Below are 24,904 nucleotides of genomic sequence, written 5' to 3' on the forward strand. Positions count from 1 at the left end.
TTTTAGACATCAGATTGATCAGTTTTGGTGGCACCCCACGAAGACCTTGAATCCTCCAGAGGGCATCCTGGTTCACCAAAATGAACACTTTACAGAGATCAACATAGGCTGCAAGCAGCCCCTGCCGAAACTCTCGCCTGCGTTCGGTGAGGACCGGAAGAGTAAGGATACGGTCAATCGTTGACCTCTTTGGTGTAAAGCCTGACTGCTCTGGATGCTGGTGCTCAAGAAGATGGTGGCAAACCCAATCAATAATTATCTTAGCAAAGACCTTGCCTGGCACTGAGAGCAGCATCACCCCTCGGTAGTTGTTGCAGACCTGGTGATCACCCTTCCCTTTTCAGAGAGAGACAACAAGGCCCTTCTTACAGTCAGTTGGAATGAAGCCTGTGTTCCAGGCAGAGCACAGAACTGCATGCAACGACACGAGTGCAGCATTTCCACCAGCCTTGAGAAGTTCAGCATGGATACCACAGATCTCAGGAGCTATACCCAATTTAAACCGGTTCACTGCAGCCTGTGTTTCCACAAACGAAGGTGGATCAGAGTTGATTGGAGGGTCAGCAATAGGGACAGTAACACCCCTGACCTCCAACTCCACAACTGGTGGATCTGCCAGGAACAGCCGGTCAAAATATCTGGCCCCGTGGGCCTTCATTTCAGACTCCTCTGTCAAGAGACCACCCCCCTCCGCTCTCACTGCAGTACACCGAGTGACGGGCTTGGAGGAACGCAATGTGTGAATTCCCCTGTAAGCAGGACGAGAATCACCTGACCACAGGTGATGCTCAATTCCCTCATAGATTCCTCACACATAGGCCTCTTTGTCCACCCTTAGCACACGTTCAGTTTTACGCCTCAGCTCCCTGAACAGATCAGCTCTGCCTTTCAGCCTGGCCCTGCGACTCTGGTCAATGATATCCAGTGTCCCTGAGAGACAAAATTATTCTTCGCCCTCCGGTGAGTTCCAAGACATCCACTGGCAACATCAAGGATGGTGGTCTTGAAGGCACTCCACAACTCTTCAGGATCCCCCAAAGCACCCAGACCCCCCCAAATTTCTACTCAGCCTGTTCGCAAACTCCTCAGCTACCTTCTCATCCTTAAGCTTGTCAACACCCAGCCTAGGCTGGGAAGGGACCATTCCGCCACATTTAAGCTGCAACTTCGGAGTGGCTACAACAAGCCTGTGGTCGATATTGAGAAACTGAGCACTCCGGTTGACCTTGCAGTTCTGGATCATCCTTCAACGACCATCAACGAGCACATGGTCAATCTCCTTTGCCACACCACCTGCGTTGGAATACCAAGTCCAGCAATGAGCCTGGAGGTGTTGAAACCATGAACCAGCCACTCTAAGTCCATGACTTCTTGCAAAGTCAAGGAACTTAGTGCGATTCTGGTTCACAATTCCAGACCCATGGGGATCAACACACGTCTCGTAACCATCCCGATCAATTCCAGTTTAGGCAGTGAAATCCCCCAAGACTAGAAATGTATCTCGCCTTGGGCACTGATCAATCACAGACTCAAGTGTGGCATAAAATGCGTCCTTCACGGTGAGATTACTCACCTTAGTCGGAGCATATCCAGAGACCAGGGAAATGACACTGAAGGAGTGACGAATCGTTCATCTTATTAAACGCTCGTTGACCGGTGTTACCTCAATTATCATTGGAGTCAGCTTATTGGACACAGCTACAGCAACTCTTTGGGCATGGTAACCATCAGAGCGAACAGACCAATAGTCGGTGTAACCACCCACCATGATCTCGCCGCAATCCAGTCTTTGAACCTCAGAGAGTACTGCAATACGGATGTCCAAACGCTTCAGTTCAGATGATGAGACATGTGATCATCTTCTCTTAGGGATAGGACATTCCAGGCACCCACCCAAAGGGACTGCCTCAGGTTCACCCAAGGAAACCACCGTCTGGTGGACGACACCTCAGCACCACCCCGACACACTACCGCAATCTGATCCGGGAAGGTTACCGCGTGGTTTTCCTCCTTTCATTAAAGAGTGGGGGTCCCGAAGGCTTTGCCCAATCCCGTCATCCAGCGAGCTCCCCTGCAGCGGGCAGCTGCACAGGAGGTACTCCCACGGAGTGGATTTTCAGATTTATTTTTGCTTTTCGTATGTTTTGCAGAATTAAGGGTTTTACGGTGGCCAGAGTGCAAATCCTGCCACCAACCTCCTTGTGAAAAAAAAAATAAAAAAATCACCCAACTGCAGGAGGACGTCCGTAGGCACAGTTTGCATGAGATGCGGATGGCCACATCAAATGGCAAACAATCAACTGACAGAAATTGGGCGCTACTTCTTACTCACCCTGTGTATGTGTGTGTATATGTATATATATATATATATATATATATATATATATATATATATATATATATATATATATATATATATATATATATATATATATATATATATATATATATATATATATATATATAGAGGCATTTACTCTGAAACAACTTGCCTTCTCTTCTTGCCTGGAAGGCAAATCTGACCACAAGCAACCTTGGATGCATTCAATAAATTCTGCAACAAGTGTGTTTCTCCTCTCAGGATAGCCAGAAAATATCTGTCCAACCTCAAGAATGAACTTTCAAACTTGTCTCCCACTAAAACCTGGTGGCACATTGTTCATTCTGTCTCTGGGGTATGTTCCCTCTCCATCCCTCCCCGAAATGGCATCCTAGCAGACTGCTCGTGAGAAGACTGAATGTCTCAATTCTGTGTTTTCTTCCAAATTTTGTGTCCCCAACCTGTCTCAGTCTCTGTACCCATCCTACCCAGTCATACTCAACTGCTTCCTAAATCTGTGCCTTTTGCACCTGAGAAGGTGGAGAGGTTTCTAGCAACCCTCAACTTTGACACTGCAACTGGACCAGACGGCATCAGCTCACTTGTCCTAAAAACCTTCTCTGCTGCTCTTTTTAATTCCTCTCTCTGCCCTTTTCACCCTGTCATTTTTGCCTTCAGCCATCTTCCATCCATTTGGAAATCTGTCAAAATCAATGCGCTGCATCAAAATGTGCAAAAACAGATACCCTGAACTACAGACCTATCACCTTACTTCCAATCATCAGCAAGGTCATGGAATCCATCATTGAGTTGAAATGAAATCCTTCCTTTTCTCAAACAACCTCATCTCAGATCATCAATGTGGATTCGGATGAGGTCATTCCACGTTGGATATGCTACTTCTACTCACCCAACAATGGATAGATGCACTGAATGTCAGACATGAGATCAGGGCCATCTCTCTGGACATAGTGTCAATAGAAAGTCAAAATGTGCAAAAGCCCCTTTCAAAATTTTCACCTTTTGTTGCCTTATAGCCTGGAATTAAATCAGACTTTTTCCACCTTTATTTTCACATTTTAATCCACAACTTCAAATGAAAAACAAATTCCACAAATTTCAGAAAATGAATTAAAAATACAAAACTAGAATATCTTGGTTGGATAAGTGTCCACCCCTCTGAGTTAAAACTTGGTGGAAGCAGCTTTAACAGCAATTACAGCTGTGAGTCTGTTGAGACAGGTCTCCACCAACTTTGCACACCTTGATTGGGCAATATTTGCCCATTCTTCTGGAAAAAAATGTTCAAGCTCAGTCAAGTTGCGTGGGGAGCGTTGATGGACAGCAATCAAGTCATTCCACAGATATTCGATTGGATTTACATCGGGGCTCTGACTGGGCCACTCAAGGACATTTATCTTTTTGTTCCTTAGCCACTCCAGTGTAGCTTTAGTTGTGTGCTTCAGGTCATTGTCATGCTGAAAGGTGAACTTCTGTCTCAATTTCAGCTTTGTTGCAGAGGGAAGCAGGTTTTCCTCTGGGATTTTTCTGTATTTTGTTCCAACCATTTTTCATTCTTTCCTGACAAGTGCCCCAGTCCCTGCAGATGAGAAACATCCCAATAACATTATGCTGCCATTACCATGCTTCACAGTAGGGATGGTGTTCTTTGGGTGATATGCTGTGTTGGGTTTGTGCCAAATGTAACGTTTTGCATTTAGGCCAAAAAGTTCCATCTTGGTTTCGTCAGACCACAAAACTTTTTGCCACATGGCTTCAGAATCTCCAGAGTGGTTTTTCTGCATCCTTCAAACGGAACTCAAGGTGGGCTTTTTTGAGTAATGGCTTCCTTCTTGCCACCCTTCTCATTGGTGCAGGTCAGATTAGTGGAGTGCTTGGGATATTGCTGTTACATGCACACAGTGACCAGTCTTTGCCATAAAGCTTTTTGCCATGGAGCTCTTTCAAAGTTGCCATTGGCCTTTGGTGGCCTCTCTGATCAGTCTCCTCCTTGCTTGGTCATCCAGTTTGGAGGGATGGCCTGATCTTGGTCAGGTCTTGGTGGTACCATACACCTTCTACTTCTTCATGATTGTCTTGACTGTGCTCCAAGGGATATTCAAGGCCTTTGAAATATTTTTGTACCCATCCCCTGATCTGTGCCTTTCCACAACTTTATCCCAGAGGTCTTTTGAAAGCTCCTTGGTGCTCATGGTTGAGTCTTTGCTGTGAAATGCACTACCCAGCAGAGGAAACCTCCCGGAACAGCTGATTTTATTCTGGAATAATCAGAATCACTACAATTTAACACAGGTGGAGGCCAATTTATTTGGTGTGCGATTTTGAAGGTGATTAGTTACACCTGAGGAAATTTACAATTGCTATTATAATGGGGGGGGGAGGGGGGGTTGACACTTATCCAACAAAGATATTCCAGTTTTGTATTTTAAATTAATTTTCTGAAATTTGTAGAATTCATTTTTCACTTGAATTTGTGGTTTGGATGTGTAAATAAAGGTGGAAAAAGTCTGATTTAATGCAATTTAATTCCAGGCTACAAGGCAACAAAAGGTGAAAATTTTGAAAGGGGGTGTAGACTTTCTATAGGCACTGTATGTTGTACTTTCAACACAGTCTGGCATCCAGCCTTGCTCTCCAAACTCACTGCCTATGGCATCCAAGGGCATCTCCATACACGGATTACTGACTTCCTCTACTCTCGTAGCCAACGTGTGGCTTACAACGGAATGCTTTCACCTATTCTCCCTGTTGAGGGTTACGAAGTGCCCCAAAGCAGTGTTCTGGGCCCAGTTCTATTCCTAATCTTCATAAATGACCTCTCTGACTCTGGAAAATCCTCTTTAGGTATATGCTGATGACTTCACACATTGCTGTGACATCCCTCATCCTTCAGACAGGAAGGCTGCAGCCTCTTCCCTCTCCTCAGACATTGACAAAAATCACAAGCTGGTCAAACACTTGAAATATGTTTTTCAATCCTGACAAATCCTATACTCTCACTTTCTCGCTCTCTGAAGGGACCGTATGGTAATCCCTCACCCCTCACCCCCAGTGCTTCCTGTTCTCCACACCCCTCCAAACTGGATGACCCCACCTCCCCCCCTCATCTACTCTCTTCACAATCATCTTGAGGAAGTTCAGTCATTCAAACTCCTGGGTCTATCAGCCATGATCTTTCTTGGGCAAACCACATTTAAAAGTTGGGATCGAAAGCCACCCGCCAACTGGGCATCCTCCATCGCACAAAGTCCTTCCTTGGCACACCTTAATTCCTATCCACCTACAAGGCTTTCATCCACAGCTTGATGGAGTAATCATCCCCCCCTTTCAGCTGGTACCCCTGCCTCACACCTTGCTCAGCTTGACGCTGTGGAAACAGAGGCTTTCAAAGTCATTGGTGTCTCTCCCACGATGAAGCAGAGTCCATGGGCTTACCACTTTCACATCGCAGACAGGTTGGTGGTCTCCCTGTCTTCTACAATCTCCTTTCTGGTCTTGCACCCTCTGCTCTCGATGCTTTGTCCCACCTAGGTTTCTCCAGGGTGCATGTGGCCCACCATTAACCCCCTTCTGGTGAAACTCCCAAAATCCAGAACCACTGTTCACTTCCACTCATTCGTTCCTCTTTTTTCCCGCCCGTGAAACTAACTTCCACATTCTCTTCCATCTCAATAGTCCCTGCAGGTCTTCAACACACCTGTTCACCACCATCTCAGATCACTCCCCATCCAAAGCCCTGATCTTTTACTACCCCCATTAAACCACCCCCACCTCCGTCCAACCTTCCAGTTTTTCCTTCCTGAGAGTTTCCTTCTGTGTCCATCTTGTCCACCGTGGTTCCTGCTCTTTTTGTTCCATTACATCGTGATCATTCAGTGTTCGTGTTCTAGCTTACCCTCGACTTTGTATACAAAAAGTAGAATTTAGTGCAATGTTTTCTTATGCAAGTGTAACCAATGAGAATTGATGCTTCGAGCAATGCTATTATAGAGATCAGAGATCGGTTTATGGAGCCCTTTGATGACTAGCCAAAATAAAGACCTATATAAAATTGTTCCGACTCGACCCACATTCACCACTTAGCTGCCTACCCTGGGTTTGAATCTCGGCAAAAGCTGTAAACTGTCATGCTGATGTTTTACAGACAGGGTGATTCATCAATGTGTGTGTGGATGGGCATTGAACTGGGCATCCCATCGGCTAGTATTTGTTGATGGACGATAAAGACACCACAATATCCATCGTGAAGAGTAGGTGAGCTATTGCCGGCATCTTGAGCAATTACAAGTTCCTGTCCTGACTTCCTGTTGGAGTGATGACTCACCCAGGATTGTTATCCTCACCAAGAAACTGAATCGTCAGAACCGACGCTCTGTAGAGGGCATGATACATCATGATGATGACAATATCCATTTGGCCAGGAGAGGTTGTAGTGCAATGTACTCGAGAATCAACATGTTGGGCTACTGCCAAGTACTGCAAACTCAATAAAAGCAATTTGGTGAGAACAAATACATCAACATCCTCTGATAATACTTCACAAACATAACTCAAGTTTCCCCCATGAGGATTAAAAGGTAGAATTGTGGAAATTGGAGTGAGGGAAGGAAAGTATGGAGACAAAGCATGAGAAAGTGACAGACAGTTCACATTATTATGTTATTGCCTGTGCAGTACCATAGGCTGAATAAGAGGGATTGAGTAAGATGGTATGCTGAGTTCCAGGAGCATAATGTGTTCACAGACTCTTCAGCAAATGTCTGGAGGAGAAAGACGTGCCTGTGTGTAGATGTGCAGACTTCATCATGCAAAATACAAACATGATCAGACTTGCGGGGATAATGTCAAAACAGCTGCTTTAACCCTAGTCCTACCAATTGGGGTCTTTTTGGACTGCAGGCATACATTTTGACATGTTATTTCTATATTAGTTTAACAATGGTTTTCAAGTTTTATTAGTTTGTTTACCCATATGTGCCAGGAATAAATATTGTCGCGGATCCTGGGTTTGAGGCTTGCCACAAGGGGAAGCACTTGGGTTCCTCCCGAACGCCCGGTCCTGAGACAGCTGGGTACAGATAAGTCCACGCACTGGCAGGTTGCTAAGCAACCACGAATGCTGATTGGCATGGCCAATCTGGGCAGGGTTACACTACTTCGCGTAATACCTTACCTGTGGACAGCCGGCTAATTGGGGTCAGTGTCCTTAGCGCACACTCGGATTATTACCAAGCGTTACAGTGAGTGTGCGCTGGCTGACAAAGCAAATTATCGGGGTGGAACGTCCCGTCTAACCTTACTTGTGAACTGCGTCGGACCAATAAAATAATAGACAACCGAGACAGCTTGGAAATAGCAACAAACAATTATTTATTACAAACACAAAAACAAGCAATCCTTTAAAAGCAATTATTTATAAGCAAGAAAGCAAAAAGGTACACAAGAGCAGATTTAACCATTACACGTATTCTTCTTCAATCTTACTTAAACAAAAAACTTGTCCATCATTCACTCAGGGGAAAAATGATAAAACAAGGAGGACTTGAAAATAAAATAAAAGTAATGAATGGAGAAAAGGAAAGCAGTCTTTTCTTCTCTCCCTCACCACACACAAATATACAGGAGAATGCAGAGGAAAATGGATGGGGAAGATTGGCAGTGGCGATGTGAAGCAATAAAGACACACAACCGCGTCCCTGAGGTGCCCAGACCCATCGAGTCCTCTCTGGCATCCTAGATATGCAAGCTCGATGTGCGACTCGCCCTCCTTTGCCTCAGACCCCCGTCAATGAGGTGCCACTGTTCACCCTCCTTGTCCTTCGTGACTGACAGGATCGAGAGGGCAGGATGACACTCATGGTAGGAGTGTTCTTTTTCCACAGAAGCTTGACACCAACTGCTCGTGAAACTTTCCTTTCTTTTCCCCTCACACGTTTTGTTCCTTCCCCCATGAGCCTCCTCGTTCTCAGTCTGTCAGTCTTCTGCTCAGATGAGCTTGTCCCATTCGATTCTCCTTTCTGCTTCCCTCAGCCTTCTGCTTTCTGCCCTTTTGCTTCTTCCCTTTCTGCTTTCTGAGCTGTCTGCTCAGGAGCGATCTTCGTCCCTACTTGCGCGAACTTGTCACGAGTCCTTCTCTTTGTTTCTCTTCTCATCAGCTTTCTTTTCCTCCTCCCACAAGCCTTCTCCCCCTCCCATTGGTCTGCAGTCGATGGGGAGGGTACATGACGTCACTTATGGAAATTGCCACACCATTCTGAGGGAAGTTTCAGTGAAGCCCCTGCCCTGCCCTTTACGTGTCCAAAGCCGAAGAGAGCCCCCAGCCCCCGCATTCACGCGGAAAACGCCCAGTTGCACTGTACCACACCCGCGAGAAGCACTGCGCAGGCCATGCCGAGCACCAAGTGCCACAAACATGCATGCGAGAGCATCCGATGGGTTACCAAGCAATGCGGATGGAGGGAACATGGAAAGGAACCCCGCATGACCGAGGGATGACCAAATGGCTGTGGGATTGAAGGTAAGACTGATGGGGTAATGGAGGGATGACTGAAAGTAACGGAGGGACTGAAGAGAACGATGGTGTGAAGGAATAAAGATTGAAAGTAACAGAGTGGGAGGGGATAAGACATTACACAGGACAAACAGCCGAGCCAACGCATGCCCCCCAAAAAGCCCTTTGACAAGGGACCAAGGACTATCGATACAAAGACTAATTAAATAACTGATCCTCGGGTCAACGACGTATCCATGTATGCTCTCCCCCTGGGGTAAATTTTCCAAAACCATAACATTATCTATGATGTTTTAAGATCCCACTTCGCTGCACAGAGGTACAGGCAAATCCTTTCCCAGGTCCAAAAAGCCCCCAGTTTTCGTTCATTTTTTCTTTTTTTTGCATATTTGATTACTTCACATGGTATTTGTATCGAACAAGTTGTCCAATATTTATTTATATTAATGTTTTTTTACTTTACCACTGAAACGTCATCCAATCAAAATAATTATGTTTCCTCATTGATGTGAAACTTCAGCAGATTGAATGAAATTTAGTTGTTCTGATTTGGGATCATAAAAGTCCCCAATTGGTCAGTTAATTTTAGATTTATTTTTATTGCTATTATTTTGTTGACTTTATCAATAAAACACCATGTTTAGTCATTGATGTGAAACTCTAGCAGATTTAGTGAAATTGAGTGGTTTTTGAGTTTGAGTCCGAAAAGACCCCTGTTGGTAATATTAGGTAGTAAAAAATATTGGTGGAACTGGGGTTAATGGGGAGCATTCTGTTCTGTACATAAATTATGAGAAACATTTAAACAGCATTTATACTTGAAAATCCTGCCTTGACATAAATTATCAGGTGGAGATCATAAAAAGGGGAAGGCTACTGTCAGTGTATAGTCTAGAGCAGTGTTTCTCAAGATGGGGCGTGGCAATATTTTGGTGGGCATGAGGATTCAGAATTAATGAATCAATATATGATCGCTTTCATAACTTTGCACTTTCAAATTTTCAAAAGTTCGAAGCTGCAACTGATATGATGCCTCATAGTGTCATAACTAAAAACTGCTTCACTGCGCCCTTGTTAGCCAATCCGCCGGTAAGGCCTGCCCTTGATCAATTCAACGCTGTTACGTCACTATGACTCACTTTTCGTCAAGGGGAATTCCTTATATGTAGTATATACTGTAGTGTCTCCAATCATGGTGGGGCGTACGATTTTTTTGAAAATCAAAGTGGGGCGTGAGACAAAAAAGGTTGAGAAACACTGGTCTAGAGGTATGCACTCACCTCTGAGCTGTCTTGCCTGGGTTCAAATCTCGACCCAAATATCAACTGCCATCCCGGTGTTTCACAGGTAGGGCAATTAATCAATGAGTGTGTGCCATCACTCGGATGGACGTTGAACCGGGCGTCCCGTCTGCCGCCATTACTGGGCAGACGTTGAAGATCCCACGGTGTCCTTCACAAAGAGTGGGCAAGCGATCGCCGGCACCATGGCCAAATTAAAAACCAAAGCAAAGTCGATGGCGCGCCATCACAAATCCCCACATTTCCCACTGAAAGCAAAGTTGAAAGATGGCAAAAGGTTCCATCATAAGTGCTCCAATATCAAATTTGGAGTAAAAAATGTTTTTTCCATTGTGACCCCGATGACCCCAAGTCTCCACCCCTTTGGCCATGAACTGAGGATCAAATCAAAAAAAAAATCGTTACATATCTCATGCATCTCCCAATGTTGATTGCATATACAAAGTTTCATTAGAAAAAGTTATAAATGTGCCCATAATTACATTTTTCGAAATTTGACCTTTTGGCCCCACCCCAGGATGCGAGAGGAAAAAATGACACTGCTCCTGCACCTTCGTGACATGTGGTGATCATAACTACCAGATTTGGAGAATTTCTGCCCAACCGTTTAGGAGGAGATTGCATGACGGATGGACAGACACACAAACAGACATGCAGACAGACAGACATGAGGAGGAAAGGAGATTGGGACCATACTTTGTGCAGAGCGTTGGCGCTGCTTAAGAAGTCTCCTTGGCTATTGGGCACAATCCTGGATGGGTCACGACTCCAACACAGTATACTAGCATGCTGGCATGCTGGTACTCATTTTGCAGACCTCGGAAGGATGACAGGCCGAGTTAACCCCACCTGGTATTAATTCAACAGCTGAGCGGGATTTGAACTCAGGACCCTTGGATCCAAAGCCCACCACCAAGCATACAGACAGGAGCCAATTACAATAACCCTCCATTTTTTTCAAAAAGTGTGGTGATAATTAGGTGGTGGATCTTTGGCACAATAATTGCTGAAAATTGCCACCTATAATCTTCTCATGACATTGCTACTTGATATGAGAGATACCACATGCCATCATGACAGATGAAAGATGAGGCGAGTTAGGACAGTGGCAAGGCACTTCATCACTCAGATTCAGAAAGGAATATGAATAGAGGTCGAAAGAATAACAAGGGACCAAAGGATGTAGAAACAGGAAGCGAATACTTCGATATCGCGCGGCTGGGGGAAGTAAAAGTCTAGGTTAAGAATGATGAAACAATTTTGCAGTTATAACTAGAAGTAAGACATCAGGAACTGCCCTGCGGTGTCCAAATTAAATGACGACCGTTTTTGATGGCGTAGGAAACGGAAGCAAACATCGATTTACGATTCGAAGTCACGGCGCCGCCGCGTGCTCCCTGCGTGATCGTGCGTCCATTGGTCGACAGCGCGGACCCGGAGGCGCCTCGACCAATGGGACGAGAAAACAAATGACGTCATCACGAAATGACCAATGGGCGCACATCTGACTGTGTAAAAAAGTGAGACAGAAGACACAGGACAGAATAGCCAATTATACAACAGCGCGATTTCGCCGCGCTATATAAATGTTTGCAGTAAGAAAGATGAAGCAAATATGGGGATGTTGACCTTCTGAATACAGGAACGACAGCATTGATAGATTATACATGGGCACACTGATCACATCCACAATGACGCTAATCGGGGCAAATCCCAATCCAAAGATAAAAGAACTGCAATCTCACCACGCAGGCTTCAGAACAGATCGTGAAGTGCAAAACCAATGGCAGTTCATGATCAAGGCTACATTGCAAATTAACCAGATGGATGTCAACTGATAAATCGTTTAAAAAAAAAACTGTTGCAGTGTCACTGTGTAAGGCAAAAAATAAAAGAAAAGCGTTGCAACGACTTCTTAATTTTTGGAGAGAAGCCAATCAAACTGCTGTTGTTGAGGCAAAAAAAAAGTTCTTGTTGTGAAAAAAAGTTGTTAGACATTTGATTTTCTGAAATAAGGGATTGACATTGCACTAACCACAATATGTTTCGGTCACACATCCAACATCAAGGGTATTCATTTTCAATTACCTAGTTTTTGAAATGATCTCTGACATGCGATGATGTTTTAAAGGTCACCACAAGGTCCATGACCACAGAGGGCCAAGGATGTTAAGGGCACATTTTGTTTTGGGGGAAATTGTCAAAAGAATAAAACTAGAAAAAGTCAAACCTTGGTTGAATGCTCGAGCAGCAACACCATCGAACTCATCCAGGAAAAAACTGACAAGATAAAGAGCAACCGCAGTTCCAGGAACATCTCTTATGATGCAGAAAGCAACTGCAGCAAATGCTATACGCACATAACCTGCAGAAGAAAAACCGAATTAATAATGGCAATTAATAATGAAAATCAATCCTATTTATCATTTGAAGGGCATTTACCAAATGATGCTGTGAATGATCAATCAAAATAGGTCTCCAAGCACAGTCATTCTGGGATGGATAAGCGACCAAGCAGAACATCACCAAAAACCTACGCCGAGTTCACAAACCAAGTATTCCATTTCGGGGGTGGGTGGGTGGAACCATTATGAGGTGTTCTGAGCCACGAGCAGAGCAAACCATTTCTACTCTCCAAAGGTGGAGGCAACGTAATTACATCACTGGATGTATGGATGAGGAACAATTGCAGGCCTGCTCTCAAGGACAGCATCAAGTTTCCAATCGTATTAGCTTCTGCGAATAGTCAAGTTTCCAATAGTACTCTGTGAATAGCAGAACTGATGATCTAATAAATTATAGAAATAGTGAGAATGTGAAAGAGGAATAAGAACAGCAAACAGATAATCAGGACATAAGAGAAATAAGAATAACTGTAGGGTCCACTGGAAAAGGAAAGGGTTACATGGTCAGGACATCAACAGCTGGGAGATGTGAACAACAAGCAGATATTAAAATGGTTAATTCATCTCTTGAAGTGTCCGCACCCAATTACTGTATGGTTAAATCAATAGCTCGGGAAGGTCACCTCTTCCTGTCACCATGTAAGGAAATAGAACAGCAGGCAGCCATTGGAGAAAGTGTGAAATTCCATTTCATACAGATGGCCTCAAATTTGGCCAATCTCCACTTGGTTATCCAGGGCCATGGCCATGTGTATGGAATGCGAGGGTGGAAGTACACATGCTGTTCACACATTAGACTACAACATGACAATGAATGATGGCTGAAATGCAAATCTCAAGGCTGAACTCTCCAACCAGTCACCTTCCTCAAATTAATGGTGGCACCTTGTCAAGTCCATCTTTGATGTATGGTCCCGCTCCACCCCTTCACCCCTCCCTCAACTTAATTGACCACCGCAGAATCAGCTCGAGATAAGGCAGAACATTTCAACTGAAGTGCTTTCCTCAAAATGTTGAAAATACCCCAACCTGCTCTGTCCCCATCTTATCCATATATATATATATATATATATATATATATATATATATATATATATATATATATATATATATATATATATATATATATATATATATATGTTATCCCTGTGTCATAAGAGGCGACCAGGGTTGCGTCAGGAAGGGCATCCGGCGTAAAAAACATGTGCCAAATCACGATGCGGATCATACGGATGATCCGCTGTGGCGACCCCTAACGGGAGCAGCCGAAAGAAGAAGAAGAAGATATATATATATATATATATATATATATATATATATATATATATATATATATATATATATATATATATATATATATATATATATATATATATATATATATCCTCTCTGGAGAAGGTGGAAGAAATTCTGTCCAGCCTTAACCCTTCTTTGGCAACAGGCCGATATGACTTCACTGCCAATTTTCTCAAAATCCTGCTCTGCTGCTCTTACTCCTCTGTCTGCACTCTACAGTCTGTCCGTTTCCATTGGCGACCTCCCATCTGCCTGGAAGTAAGCAAACATCATCGCTCCCATCTGCAAAAGCAGTGTAAAAGAAAAAGTAAAAATCTTATGCAATCCTTATTAAAGATAAATAAATTCACTTTTGACAATACACCTCCCATAACTTCGTGCTTCTCCCATAACCACGTGATCTGTTTCCACCCTCTCGGTTTACCGATCCAAATTCACCATTCACCTCACGTTTTTTTTTCTTCAACCTTCACCTAAACTGATGAGAAAACTCAAAAATAATAATAATAATAATAATAATAATAATAATAATAATAATAATAATAATAATAAAAAGATCTCTTATCATGCTTCATCTTCCTCTTTCACACGTGTGGTTCTCATTACTGAATCATAATTCATGACTCTTTTTCTACTTCAACCCCCTTCTGGTAAAACTACCAAAATCACAAATCACTGCTCACCTTCACTCTTTCATTCCTCTTTCTTCCCGCCTTTGGAACAAACTCCCGCACTCTCTTCAATCTCATTCTTCCCTCCAGGCCTTCAAAACAGCCGTTCACAACCTCCTCTTATCGTCCCCCATCCAAAACCATGATATTTTCCACCCCCGTTAATCCACCACAAACACACCTTCAAATTCCCTGCTTTCCTTCCTGAAAGTCCCTGTGGTGTCCATCTTGTATACAATGTGTTCCTGACCCCATCCCTCTCCCTTCCACAGATCTCCTAATGTCTCTGTTCCCCACTGTTTTGTCCTTCCCTCTCCCACCCCTCTTGTCTCATGCCCCCCCCCCCTTGCTGTGCGTTGTGTGTTTGCTCTCATATGAGCCTTGACAATGCAGACAAAAAAAAAAAAAGTAGATCCCATAAACTACAGACCAGTAAATTACTTTCAACTATAAGCAGTCATGAAATCAAACATTGCTGCTGCCATCAAGTCTTTCCTGTTGTCAAACAGTCCAATCTCTGACCATCAGTTTGGATTCCATCCCAGTTGCTCAAATTTAGACATGCTGCTGCTCTCCTCTCTCAGCAATGGTAGGAAGTCCAAAATATCAAACAAGAGGTGAGAAACCATCTCCAGATTTAAAATTATGTATGTATATATATATATATATATATATATATATATATATATATATATATATATATATATATATATATATATATATATATATATATATATATATATATATATATATATATACTGAAACGCAAAAGAAACTTACCACCTTTTAAACCTTCAAATATCAACAATACCACTGGGTGTAGTAAATGTGTGAACTTATTTGTGGACAATAGTGTCCTCACTGTCAGAAAAAACGGTCACAGATGGTCACTTGAACCTTCAATGGTCACTTCATAGCACAGCTGTTGAACAGCCGTTTTGACTGTCAGTGATTAGCCAAGGGGTACGGGATGATTTAAATGAGCTGCACGTAATGTCTTGATATTGGCTTTAAAAAGGCCAGTGCAAAATGGGCATTTCAATCAACATGCCATGATTGTCAAGGGATCAACGGCAGTGTGCCTTGGGCATACTGCAAGGCAGATTGAGCTACCGTGGGGTGGCACGTCGCCTTGGCTGTTCACACCAGACGATATCGGCCCTGGTGGACAGAGACACCCTCCACAACTCTGCAGATGACAGACCTCGATCAGGGAGGCCAAGATTCACCACTGCAAGGCAGGACAGGCAGATGGTCCTAAGTCAGATGGCTTCAGACATTGAGGACTGAGTGGGACAGAATCCAGCAGCAATCCATCCAAAGACTGGTAGGCAATATGCGCCGACGATGCACTGCCTGGATCCAAAATAATGGTGGCCACATATGCTATTGAAAGGGGACTGACATTGCACCCTGTGCTGTTCTGTACTGTAGAACAAACTTATGAGATGGTGCATCTTGGTCAAAAACTTGACATGTCATCAATAAAATGCCAATGGTTCAATTAGCAATTGTTGGTTTGTTATATTTTGAACTGTTACAATTTTTTAACATTTCAAACAAGTGGTAAGTTTCTTTTGCGTTTCAATATACAGTATGTATATATATATATATATATATATATATATATATATATATATATATATATATATATATATATATATATATTTTGTTTTTACGGTTGTGGGTGTAGATGGAGGAATTCCATCGGTAAGTTAGGATTGAATAGAGCTCCTTGGTCCGTGGACATGTAGAAGACATCTCGATGTAAATTAAGTAGGGAAACTGTGAGCTTAAGTGTTATTGTCACCACACAGGGGGTGGTGCTGTGGTAATAAGATAGGGATCAAGACCAATTTCCCCCAGTATGTGATTCCCCCTGTGACCTATTCCTACATTTTTGCATTTCCAAGCCAGTCATGAAGGAGTTGCGTTTTTATAACCACAACCACCATAAGCGAGCCAGGCATGCCGAGCAGGCAGAGGCCCCGCCTTCCCGGGTTTCGTGCCAGCAAGCCATGCCCAGAGGTGGAAGAAGGGTGAGGTTGGAGTCGTCATGAGAGGAACGTGGCTGGGACGGAGGATCTCGCTTTGCTCTCCCCTCGGCACGAAGAAATGGCTGCGTGATTCTCATGTCATGCTGTGAATTGGCTTGCATGGTGGAGAAAGACGCTGGCCATTGACTTTTGGCTAAATCGTGAGACGGACCTCAAAGCCTCATGTATGTCAACGAAGGGAGCAGCACCATTCTGCAGAGGGCTTATCGACAAGCGCGATCGATGAGGAAGCCGCACTGCGATCTCTGAGCCTTGGCGTTGAATATCGCCTCATGAATTCCCTCACGTACGCTTCCCGCTGCGAGAAAGAAGCTCAGCACTATTTTGGGCGTCTTCCCATGTAGGACAAAGCGCCTCAATTCCAAAATTCCACAGAGACAATCTCTGGACCAAGCTAAGTGCCAGACTAAAGGGAGGATTTTCTTTCATTTTGTTTTCCCCTCGTCTGTTCTGTATGGGCGCCTCAACTTTCGACCTTATTTACTTCACGTTATTATCATTACATTTTGAATTACCCTACGAAATATTTATATTGTCATTAAATCCCCACATTTATTTTAAGTTGCTGTGTCCGTGTATTTGTCGTGGGGTTCGACTATAAACCTCACCGCCAGACCCGTGACATGTATATATACAAGTCTGGAGACGGTGATGGTTCACGAGGGGACGCCACGGGCAAACTGGCGGGAATCAGGAAAAAAGTAAATGATGAAAGTTGTAGTACTCGAAGAGCACTACTTGCATACCAACTTTCATTCGAAAAAAACATTGAAAACCCTAGGAGCTCGATGCCCAATTTATTGATTTTTGACATTTTCTAAGTTCGTGACCTTGTGACGAAAATGAAAAGTCAAGCTCCGTGGGGCTATGCAGGTGCCATTGGGCTAACCAAATACCAAAACCCCTGCCAGATTGGACAAACCCCCTCGGAGAAGATGTAACTTGAAACCGGCTACCCCCTAAAAACATGTTTTTTGGGCACAGCATGCCCATTCTCTGGAAAACACAACTACATCATGATATAAACCTGCCACCAAAATTTTATCAGGATCGGATCAAAACCCACGGAGCTATGCTCGGGACAGACAGACAGACACACCCAGAACGAATATCGTGGTCACTTACTGACTCATGAAGCAATATATATATATATATATATATATATATATATATATATATATATATATATATATATATATATATATATATATATATATATATATATATATATATATATACACTTTGTACAAGATTAGGGCGGTTGGGATTACACATTTTTAAAGAAGAAGAAGGCGCTTCCAAACAAAAGTAAAATCTCGATCGACTCCGCTAATTTGAGCAAAAAAGTGAGAGCAGACCCGGTCTCAGGGCAACGTTTCGCCAGCTTCATCAGGTACAATAGACCCCGAGCCTCGGCACGTGTCCGGTTATTATTTCGATACGACCGCTCATTTCCGGTCACATGCTGGTGCTCGAGGTCACCTGGAGGAGTGCTTTTTATTTTGCAAAAGCAAAAACAAACGTCAAATCGCATCATTGAAGGGGTGCTCTGCTCTTTTTAGTTTTTACTTGCATGTGATCTGGTGTTGTATGTGTGTGAGTGAACACGTGTGTGCGCTTGTTGTTGTTTTTGTGTTTCCGGGGCACGAAAACGGCTGGTTTCATGTCTGGGTTGGGCATGATGGGGTGTTGGTTGTGTGGGTGTTGAGGTTCTCGTTGGGTTTTGTGCACATGTAGATGTGGTGTTTGTTGCTCACCTTATTCAGTCGTTTGCATCATCCAGTTTTCGCCATTTGCATGAGAGGTGTGTATTGTGTAGGTATGTCCACCGTCTCCCCAGTTAGACCACCCTCCCGGCTCTTCACATGCCATGCTTCCAAAATCAACCTTTGTCGTTTGTTAGATGTAGTGTCTCGGACACGGGTCCCAAAGTCAAATTTATGGCCAGATTGCAGGCAATGACGTGCTATGGCTGACTGGGTCACCTTTCCAAGCCTAATTGCTCTATCATGTTCATCTAATCGTTGCTTCAAATTCCTTCCAGTTTCACCAATGTAGAGTTGGTCACAGTCTTTGCATGATGAATGGTAAACTATTCCAGATTTATCACCAGTTGGTATTGGATCCTTTAGTTTTGGGATGACATTACGGATGGTGCATAGAGGTTTGTAGGCTATGCCAATCCGTGCACCACGTACTATCCTGCCAATCCTTTCTGAAAGGCCCGGGTAGTATAGCAGTACACAGTGTCCAAGTGTGTCTGGCTGCTTCCGTTCTGTCCTTTTTGGTTCTTCCAATGTGGGGAGTATCCCCTTGTTGTAGCCATTTTTGAGCAGGACTCCTCGAACTAATCTGATTTATTTAATTGCCTCGGCTTTGGAAGATGACACCATCCATGCCCGAGCTGCTAAGGTCCATGCTATACTGTGTTTGTGGGAGATTTGTTTGCAGGAGTTAACATCCAGTAACCCTCTCCTCTCCTCTCCCCTCCATTCCTCTCCCCTCCCCTCCATTCCTCTTCCCCCCCCCCTCGTCTCGATCCTCTTCCCCCTCCCTCCTCTCAATCCTCTTTCCCCTCTCGATCCCTCTTCCCCCTCCCTCCTCTCGATCCCTCTTCCCCCTCCCTCCTCTCGATCCCTCTTCTCGATCCCTCTTCCCCTCCCTCCTCTCGATCCCTCTTCCCCTCCCTCCTCTCGATCCCTCTTCCCCCTCCCTCCTCTCGATCCCTCTTCCCCTCCCTCCTCTCCATTCCTCTTCCCCTCCCTCCACTCCATTCCATTCCTCTTCCCCATTCCTCTTCCCCTCCCTCCTCTCCAATTCCTCTTCCCCTCCCTCCTCTCCATTCCTCTTCCCCTCCCTCCTCTCCATTCCTCTTCCCCTCCCTCCTCTCCATTCCTCTTCCCCTCCCTCCACTCCATTCCATTCCTCTTCCCCTCCCTCCTCTCCATTCCTCTTCCCCTCCCTCCTCTCCATTCCTCTTCCCCTCCCTCCTCTCCATTCCTCTCCCCTCCCTCCTCTCCATTCCTCTCCCCTCCCTCCTCTCCATTCCTCTCCCCTCCCTCCTCTCCATTCCTCTCCCCTCCCTCCTCTCCATTCCTCTCCCCTCCCTCCTCTCCATTCCTCTCCCCTCCCTCCTCTCTATTCCTCTCCCCTCCCTCCTCTCTATTCCTCTCCCCTCCCTCCTCTCTATTCCTCTCCCCTCTTCTCTTCCTCCTCTCCTTTCCTCTGGCAGCAGCAGCGTAAGGGACGGGTGATAAAACGCGCTCAAACAACATTTTCTTTTTAACCACCGGGTATGATATAAAACCTGGCAGGATCATTTAAAACCCACGCTATCTACCTGGAAAAGGCCTGCCTGCATGCTCACACATGCAGCGACCTTTGCACCCCTCCAGTCGGCTCACTTCAAATCGGATTCGTACATGCTACACTTTGGGCAAGCCATTTTAAATTCAAAACTATACAGTCAGTCCGTAACAGCCCCCATATGTGTTCCTACAACCTCCTCGTGATCCATCCTCACCGTTCACCCGCACCAGCGATATACTCATCCCTTCACTCGCACGGATTCTCACTGGCATGTTTAACTTTCCCAACACCCACACTGTGTGGCATGTCTCACGTGGCTTCAGCACCGCAGCACATGCACTCCCTGTGTGCTGATGTACATGGTTCATGAGACGGCCGCATAACCTCCACCACAGCATCACAGGCCCGGGTGCAAGTTTGGTTCGCACGTCCACGAAACCCATGCACCACACTCACGCAACCAAGCATGCAGGTATGCACACACCCCCATGAAGAGTCCCTTTACAAATCTCAATCTACCCATTTGTAATATGTCAGTATGTGGTCTACGTACCACTTCTTGCTTGCAGACACTGCTGCATGCATGCATGCATGCTTGCACATGCAGCGACCTTTTCACCCCTCCAGTTGGCTCACTCCGAATCGGATTCGTACACACTACACTCTGGGGAAGCCGTTTTAAATTCAAAACTAAACCGTCAGTCCTTAACGGCCCCCTTAACAGATGGGTAGGGGTGAGGAGAGGAGGGGGAGGGGTAGGGGTGGAAAGGGAGGGATCGGGGTGGCAGAGGGAGGGATCGGGGTGGCAGAGGGAGGGATCGGGGTGGCAGAGGGAGGGATCGGGGTGAAAGAGAAGAGGGGAGGGGAGAGGAGGGGGGGGTTCCGGCAGATGTGATGCCGGGTTTAACATCCATCCGAGTGACAGCACACACATTGATGAATCTCCCTGCTTGAGAAACTCCAGGATGACAGTTTATGCTGGGTCGGGATTCAAACTCAGGCTAGACAGCTTATAGTGAGCGTGCGTACCTTTCAGCTACCCTGCCATGATGAGGAAATTCATTGCTTTGTTACCACCGAAAACATTTTTTTTACTTATTGTAATCATCTAATTTATTTTGCCTTCCTAACTCCGGAGATGTCCCCAAGGAGAACCAAGCTGCAGTATCATTAATAGAAGTTTGTTGAGATTCAAGCTTGTGGAGTGCTCTCCATGTGTGTTAAGCACTCAATGAGACGGTTGAAGAAACTTGAAAAAAATGAAACATTTACTTTTTATATCTATCAATGTTGAAGTGATGGGTCGTATAATGAAAGCAGATCACACGAAAAGAGGAAACGTCATGTAAAATAAAATTGCACATTTTCAGCGTGTGAGCCACCTCCCGAGGCACCGCGCGACAATGCGGGGCCAACCATAGGTGAGTGGGCCTGAACTGAACTTCAGACTGAATTTTGTTCAAGTTGATTGATATATTCATTGACAGTGCGAATACTTTTGCCATGTATCGCCATGGCTTGCAAACGAAAAGGCAAACAGTTTGTAGAGTGCTCGCCAAGTAGCTTAAGCACTCAAGCAAGCACTCCAACAAAACGGTTAATAAGGAACGGCTCACTTGGCAGGTGATAGCAAGCCAATTGGTAATGGGACATAACCGCAAAACCAAATAAACATCGCTGATTTCTTCACATTTTCAGATTTCACTCCAAATTTCAAGTTATTTAGCCACGTGATCCAATCCTCCAAACTGAAATAATATTTCGATGATATACTTGAATTAATCTGTGAGAGTAGATCATTGAAAATCACATCTTATAATGCATAAAATCGCTCCAAGCTCCTAATTTGAAAACTGAAGCACTTACAAAAGCGATGTATACAGTGATTCGTAGATATGAAGATGAGGCATTCGATGATATGAGTGAGGAAAGTGAAAGAAAAAAAATGGAGCGCTTTATCGTTAAACCGTTGTGGCCCATTCCAAGTCAAGGCATGTTTGAGCCGGCCAAAAATGGTGAATAAGACCCCAGCGAGGGAGAGCAAGGTGACAGAGAATGATGCCTTGATAAGGATAATTAAACAAGGCCGTTAATTATCTTCAAAGGGGGTGTTTAAATTAACCCAAACACCCAATTTTCATTCATGCACTCCCTTGGAGTTCTCAGTTTGCAAGCACAGTTTCAGGCTGATAGGTTTCATGGTTTTGGAGTTATGGAGGAGACACACTCGTGCACTCAAACACATTATTTTCATGAATATGGGGGGGGGGGAGGTGCATGGGACGAGCAGTTTGGAACAAACCATGCAAATCAACAGACACAATGAGGGAGACAGGAATATGGACTTAAGTACAGGGATGAATAGAAATAAATGAAAGCAAACCCACACGAGGTGCCACAGATCACACTTGCACAAAAGACAACTTGCAGGCAAGGACTTTCCTTTGACTATGCATGGTGTAGATGCAGGACTTCCTGGAGCCCGTTTGATGCAAGAGCGAAACGAGAGCCAGCAATGAAGTGAGCCAGCGAGAGTGAGCCCAAAGACTAGGCAAGCCAGCCACGAGAACACCAAATAATGGAGAAAAACAGAGAAAGCAAGCAGAGAGCGACTTTGTTTGTCCTCAGCTTCCACTAACTTGGGACGTGCGCCCAGAACCAGCCCACGTGACAGTCTTGATGCTTCTTCTCCCCAATTTGTCCGGCTCGTCCTCTACAGACATCCCCCTGCACTCTTGGACCGTCTTTGCCTGCCATGGGCCCCCTGATTGGTTGTCCACTGCTCGTGGGAGGTGTCATCCTGCAAGGCATCCCACCCACGGGTGACACCAATAAGAAGAAATGCATCACCTCTTCAAGGCTCCACAGCACATTGTGCTGCCGTGGCTGGCACAGACTGGCCAAACAGATTGTGGCGGTCCTTTCTGGAGCGCGACGCTTGTGGCGGGAAGTCCTCACCAAGCTCCGCCCGCAAACAAGAGGTGTTTACACATCCAATATTACACTGACTATCCTGTCTATAAATTACATGCGCTGCCCCCTCAGTATCACATTTTACTGGATGACTTATTCTGATAGGTCCCGAATACATGGCCATCAAACCTACTCAAAAACACTTGGAATATGTCTTTCTATCCTGACAAATCTCATACCCTCACTATACATGTCCAAAAGGACCATCTGGAAACACCCCCCCCCCCGCCCCAATGTACTTTCTCAATAATCCCCTTTAAAAAGTCCTTTCATTCAAGCTTTTGGGTCTCACAACCTGCCATGATCTTTCCTGGGAAAGCCACATCTCCAAGCTGGCCTCCAAAGCCATTCACCAACTGGACATCCTACATCATGTAAAGTCCTTCCTTGGCACACCTGAGCTTCTAACCACTTAAAAAGATTTCATGCAGTCTGATGGAGTACTGCGCTCCCCTTTGGGGTGGTGCTGCTGCGTCACACCAAGCTCGACTTCACGCTGTGGAAACCAAAGCTTTTAGGATCATTGGTATCTCCCACAATCAAGCTGAGTCTTGGGGTCTCACTCTCTCACCAGACGTAGGTCGGTGGTCTTTCTGTTTTCTATTGTCTCCTCTCCGGCCTCCAGCCTCCCCCCCCACCCCCACCACCGCTCTCTCTCTCTGTGATCTGTCCCCCTTATATTTCCGCAGGGCGCTCAAGGTCCACCAAAAACTCCCTTCTGGTGAAACTGCCAAAATCAAGAATTACTGCTCACCTTCACTCTTTCATTCCTCTTTTCCCCCACCTCTGGAACAAACTCGCACTCTCTCTTCAATCCCACTCCTTCCTCCAGGTCTTCAAAACAGCTGTTTACCAGCATCTCATGTCTTCCCCCCATTCAAAATCTTGATCTTTTCTACCCCCGTCAATCCACCCAAAACTCACCTCCTTCAAATTCCCTGTAATTTTCTTCCTGAAAGTCCATGTAGTACCATCTCGTTTAACCACGTGTACCTCGCCCCATCCCTCTCCCTTTCACAGATCTCCCATTGTCTTTATTCCCCACTATTTTGTGCTTCCCTCTCCCACCCCTCGTCTCCTGCTTTGTTATACATTCTGTGTATTAGCTCGTACACGAGCCTTGTCATGGTATACAAATTAAAAAAAAAAAAAAAACAATGGACCATGCTACACTTACCATTGTCTCACTATGGATCCCTACTCCCCTTCCACATAACAAAGCCTACTCCCCAGAACCTTAGGTTTCTGACATGGTTCTCCACCGGGAACCCAAGATTTTGGTCTGAGCACTTAGTCACACACCTAATTAACTTATCGAATAAATTAGAGAGGGCTATGGGAGGTGAACCACAGCTCACATTCCCTACTCTAAACGATCTGGTCCCTTGGTTTCAATTAATTACAATATTCACAACTATGTACAAGGTCTTCAAAATTTTGATCCCCCACCCTCTGTTGAAGATGGTGTCCTTAGGGTGGGAAGAACAGATAGCAAAACAAAAGCAACTAGAACGGGCACTCGTAGAGCGCATACCTTCGCCGCAGCCACTAGTTACCTTTGTATTAAGTTGTCCACAACGCATCTCAATACAAATATGCATTTCGTGACCCCCATGACCTTTGACCCACAACCGCTACCTAGGGTGACAATAGTACTATACCTTGTGTCATTTCAGAAGATGGGGAATTGAACTCTGAACAATTTGGAGTTAATTTGATGTAAATCGGAAACATATTAACCGTTTTCATCATGAAAAAACGATGTTGACCTTTTATCCGATCGCTCCCAAAATCTAATGGATTTGTCCTTTCATGATGCCAAACAAATCCAAAACAATTAAAGCCTCTCTGCGTTTTGTTGTTTTTGTGTTAAGTTGTCCACAACGCTTTCCGATATAAATGTGAATTTGTGTGACCCCCTTGACCTTTGACCCCCAACCGCTGCCTTGGGTGACAAAAGTACTATACCATGTGTCATATTAGAGGATGGGGAATTTAATTTTGAACATTTTGGAGTTAATTTGCTGTAAATCAAAACAA

At 44.7% G+C, this 24,904-nt stretch overlaps 1 protein-coding gene across 8 annotated transcripts in view; it reads right to left on the bottom strand.

Moving 5' to 3' along the window:
- LOC147025739 (CDP-diacylglycerol--inositol 3-phosphatidyltransferase-like) overlaps window positions 1–24,904 on the bottom strand; it is a 102,208-nt gene that overhangs the window by 54,647 nt on the left and 22,657 nt on the right. For 6 of the 8 annotated variants that reach the window (XM_085880486.1, XM_085880482.1, XM_085880485.1 and 3 more), the window contains 2 exons: window positions 12,384–12,518; window positions 7,019–7,101 (listed from right to left, as the gene is read on the bottom strand). In XM_085880486.1, coding sequence (XP_085736612.1) covers window positions 7,019–7,101; window positions 12,384–12,470 — 170 coding nt within the window. In that variant the 5' untranslated portion in view covers window positions 12,471–12,518. Of the gene's footprint in view, window positions 1–7,018; window positions 7,102–12,383; window positions 12,519–24,904 lie in introns of those variants that run through there. The other 2 variants (XM_085880487.1, XM_085880488.1) reach the window with 1 other exon arrangement.

The sequence above is a fragment of the Eptatretus burgeri genome, chromosome 5 (assembly GCF_056783735.1).
Source record: "Eptatretus burgeri isolate ZD-2024b chromosome 5, Ebu_testis_v1, whole genome shotgun sequence".
Taxonomy (NCBI): domain Eukaryota; kingdom Metazoa; phylum Chordata; class Myxini; order Myxiniformes; family Myxinidae; genus Eptatretus; species Eptatretus burgeri.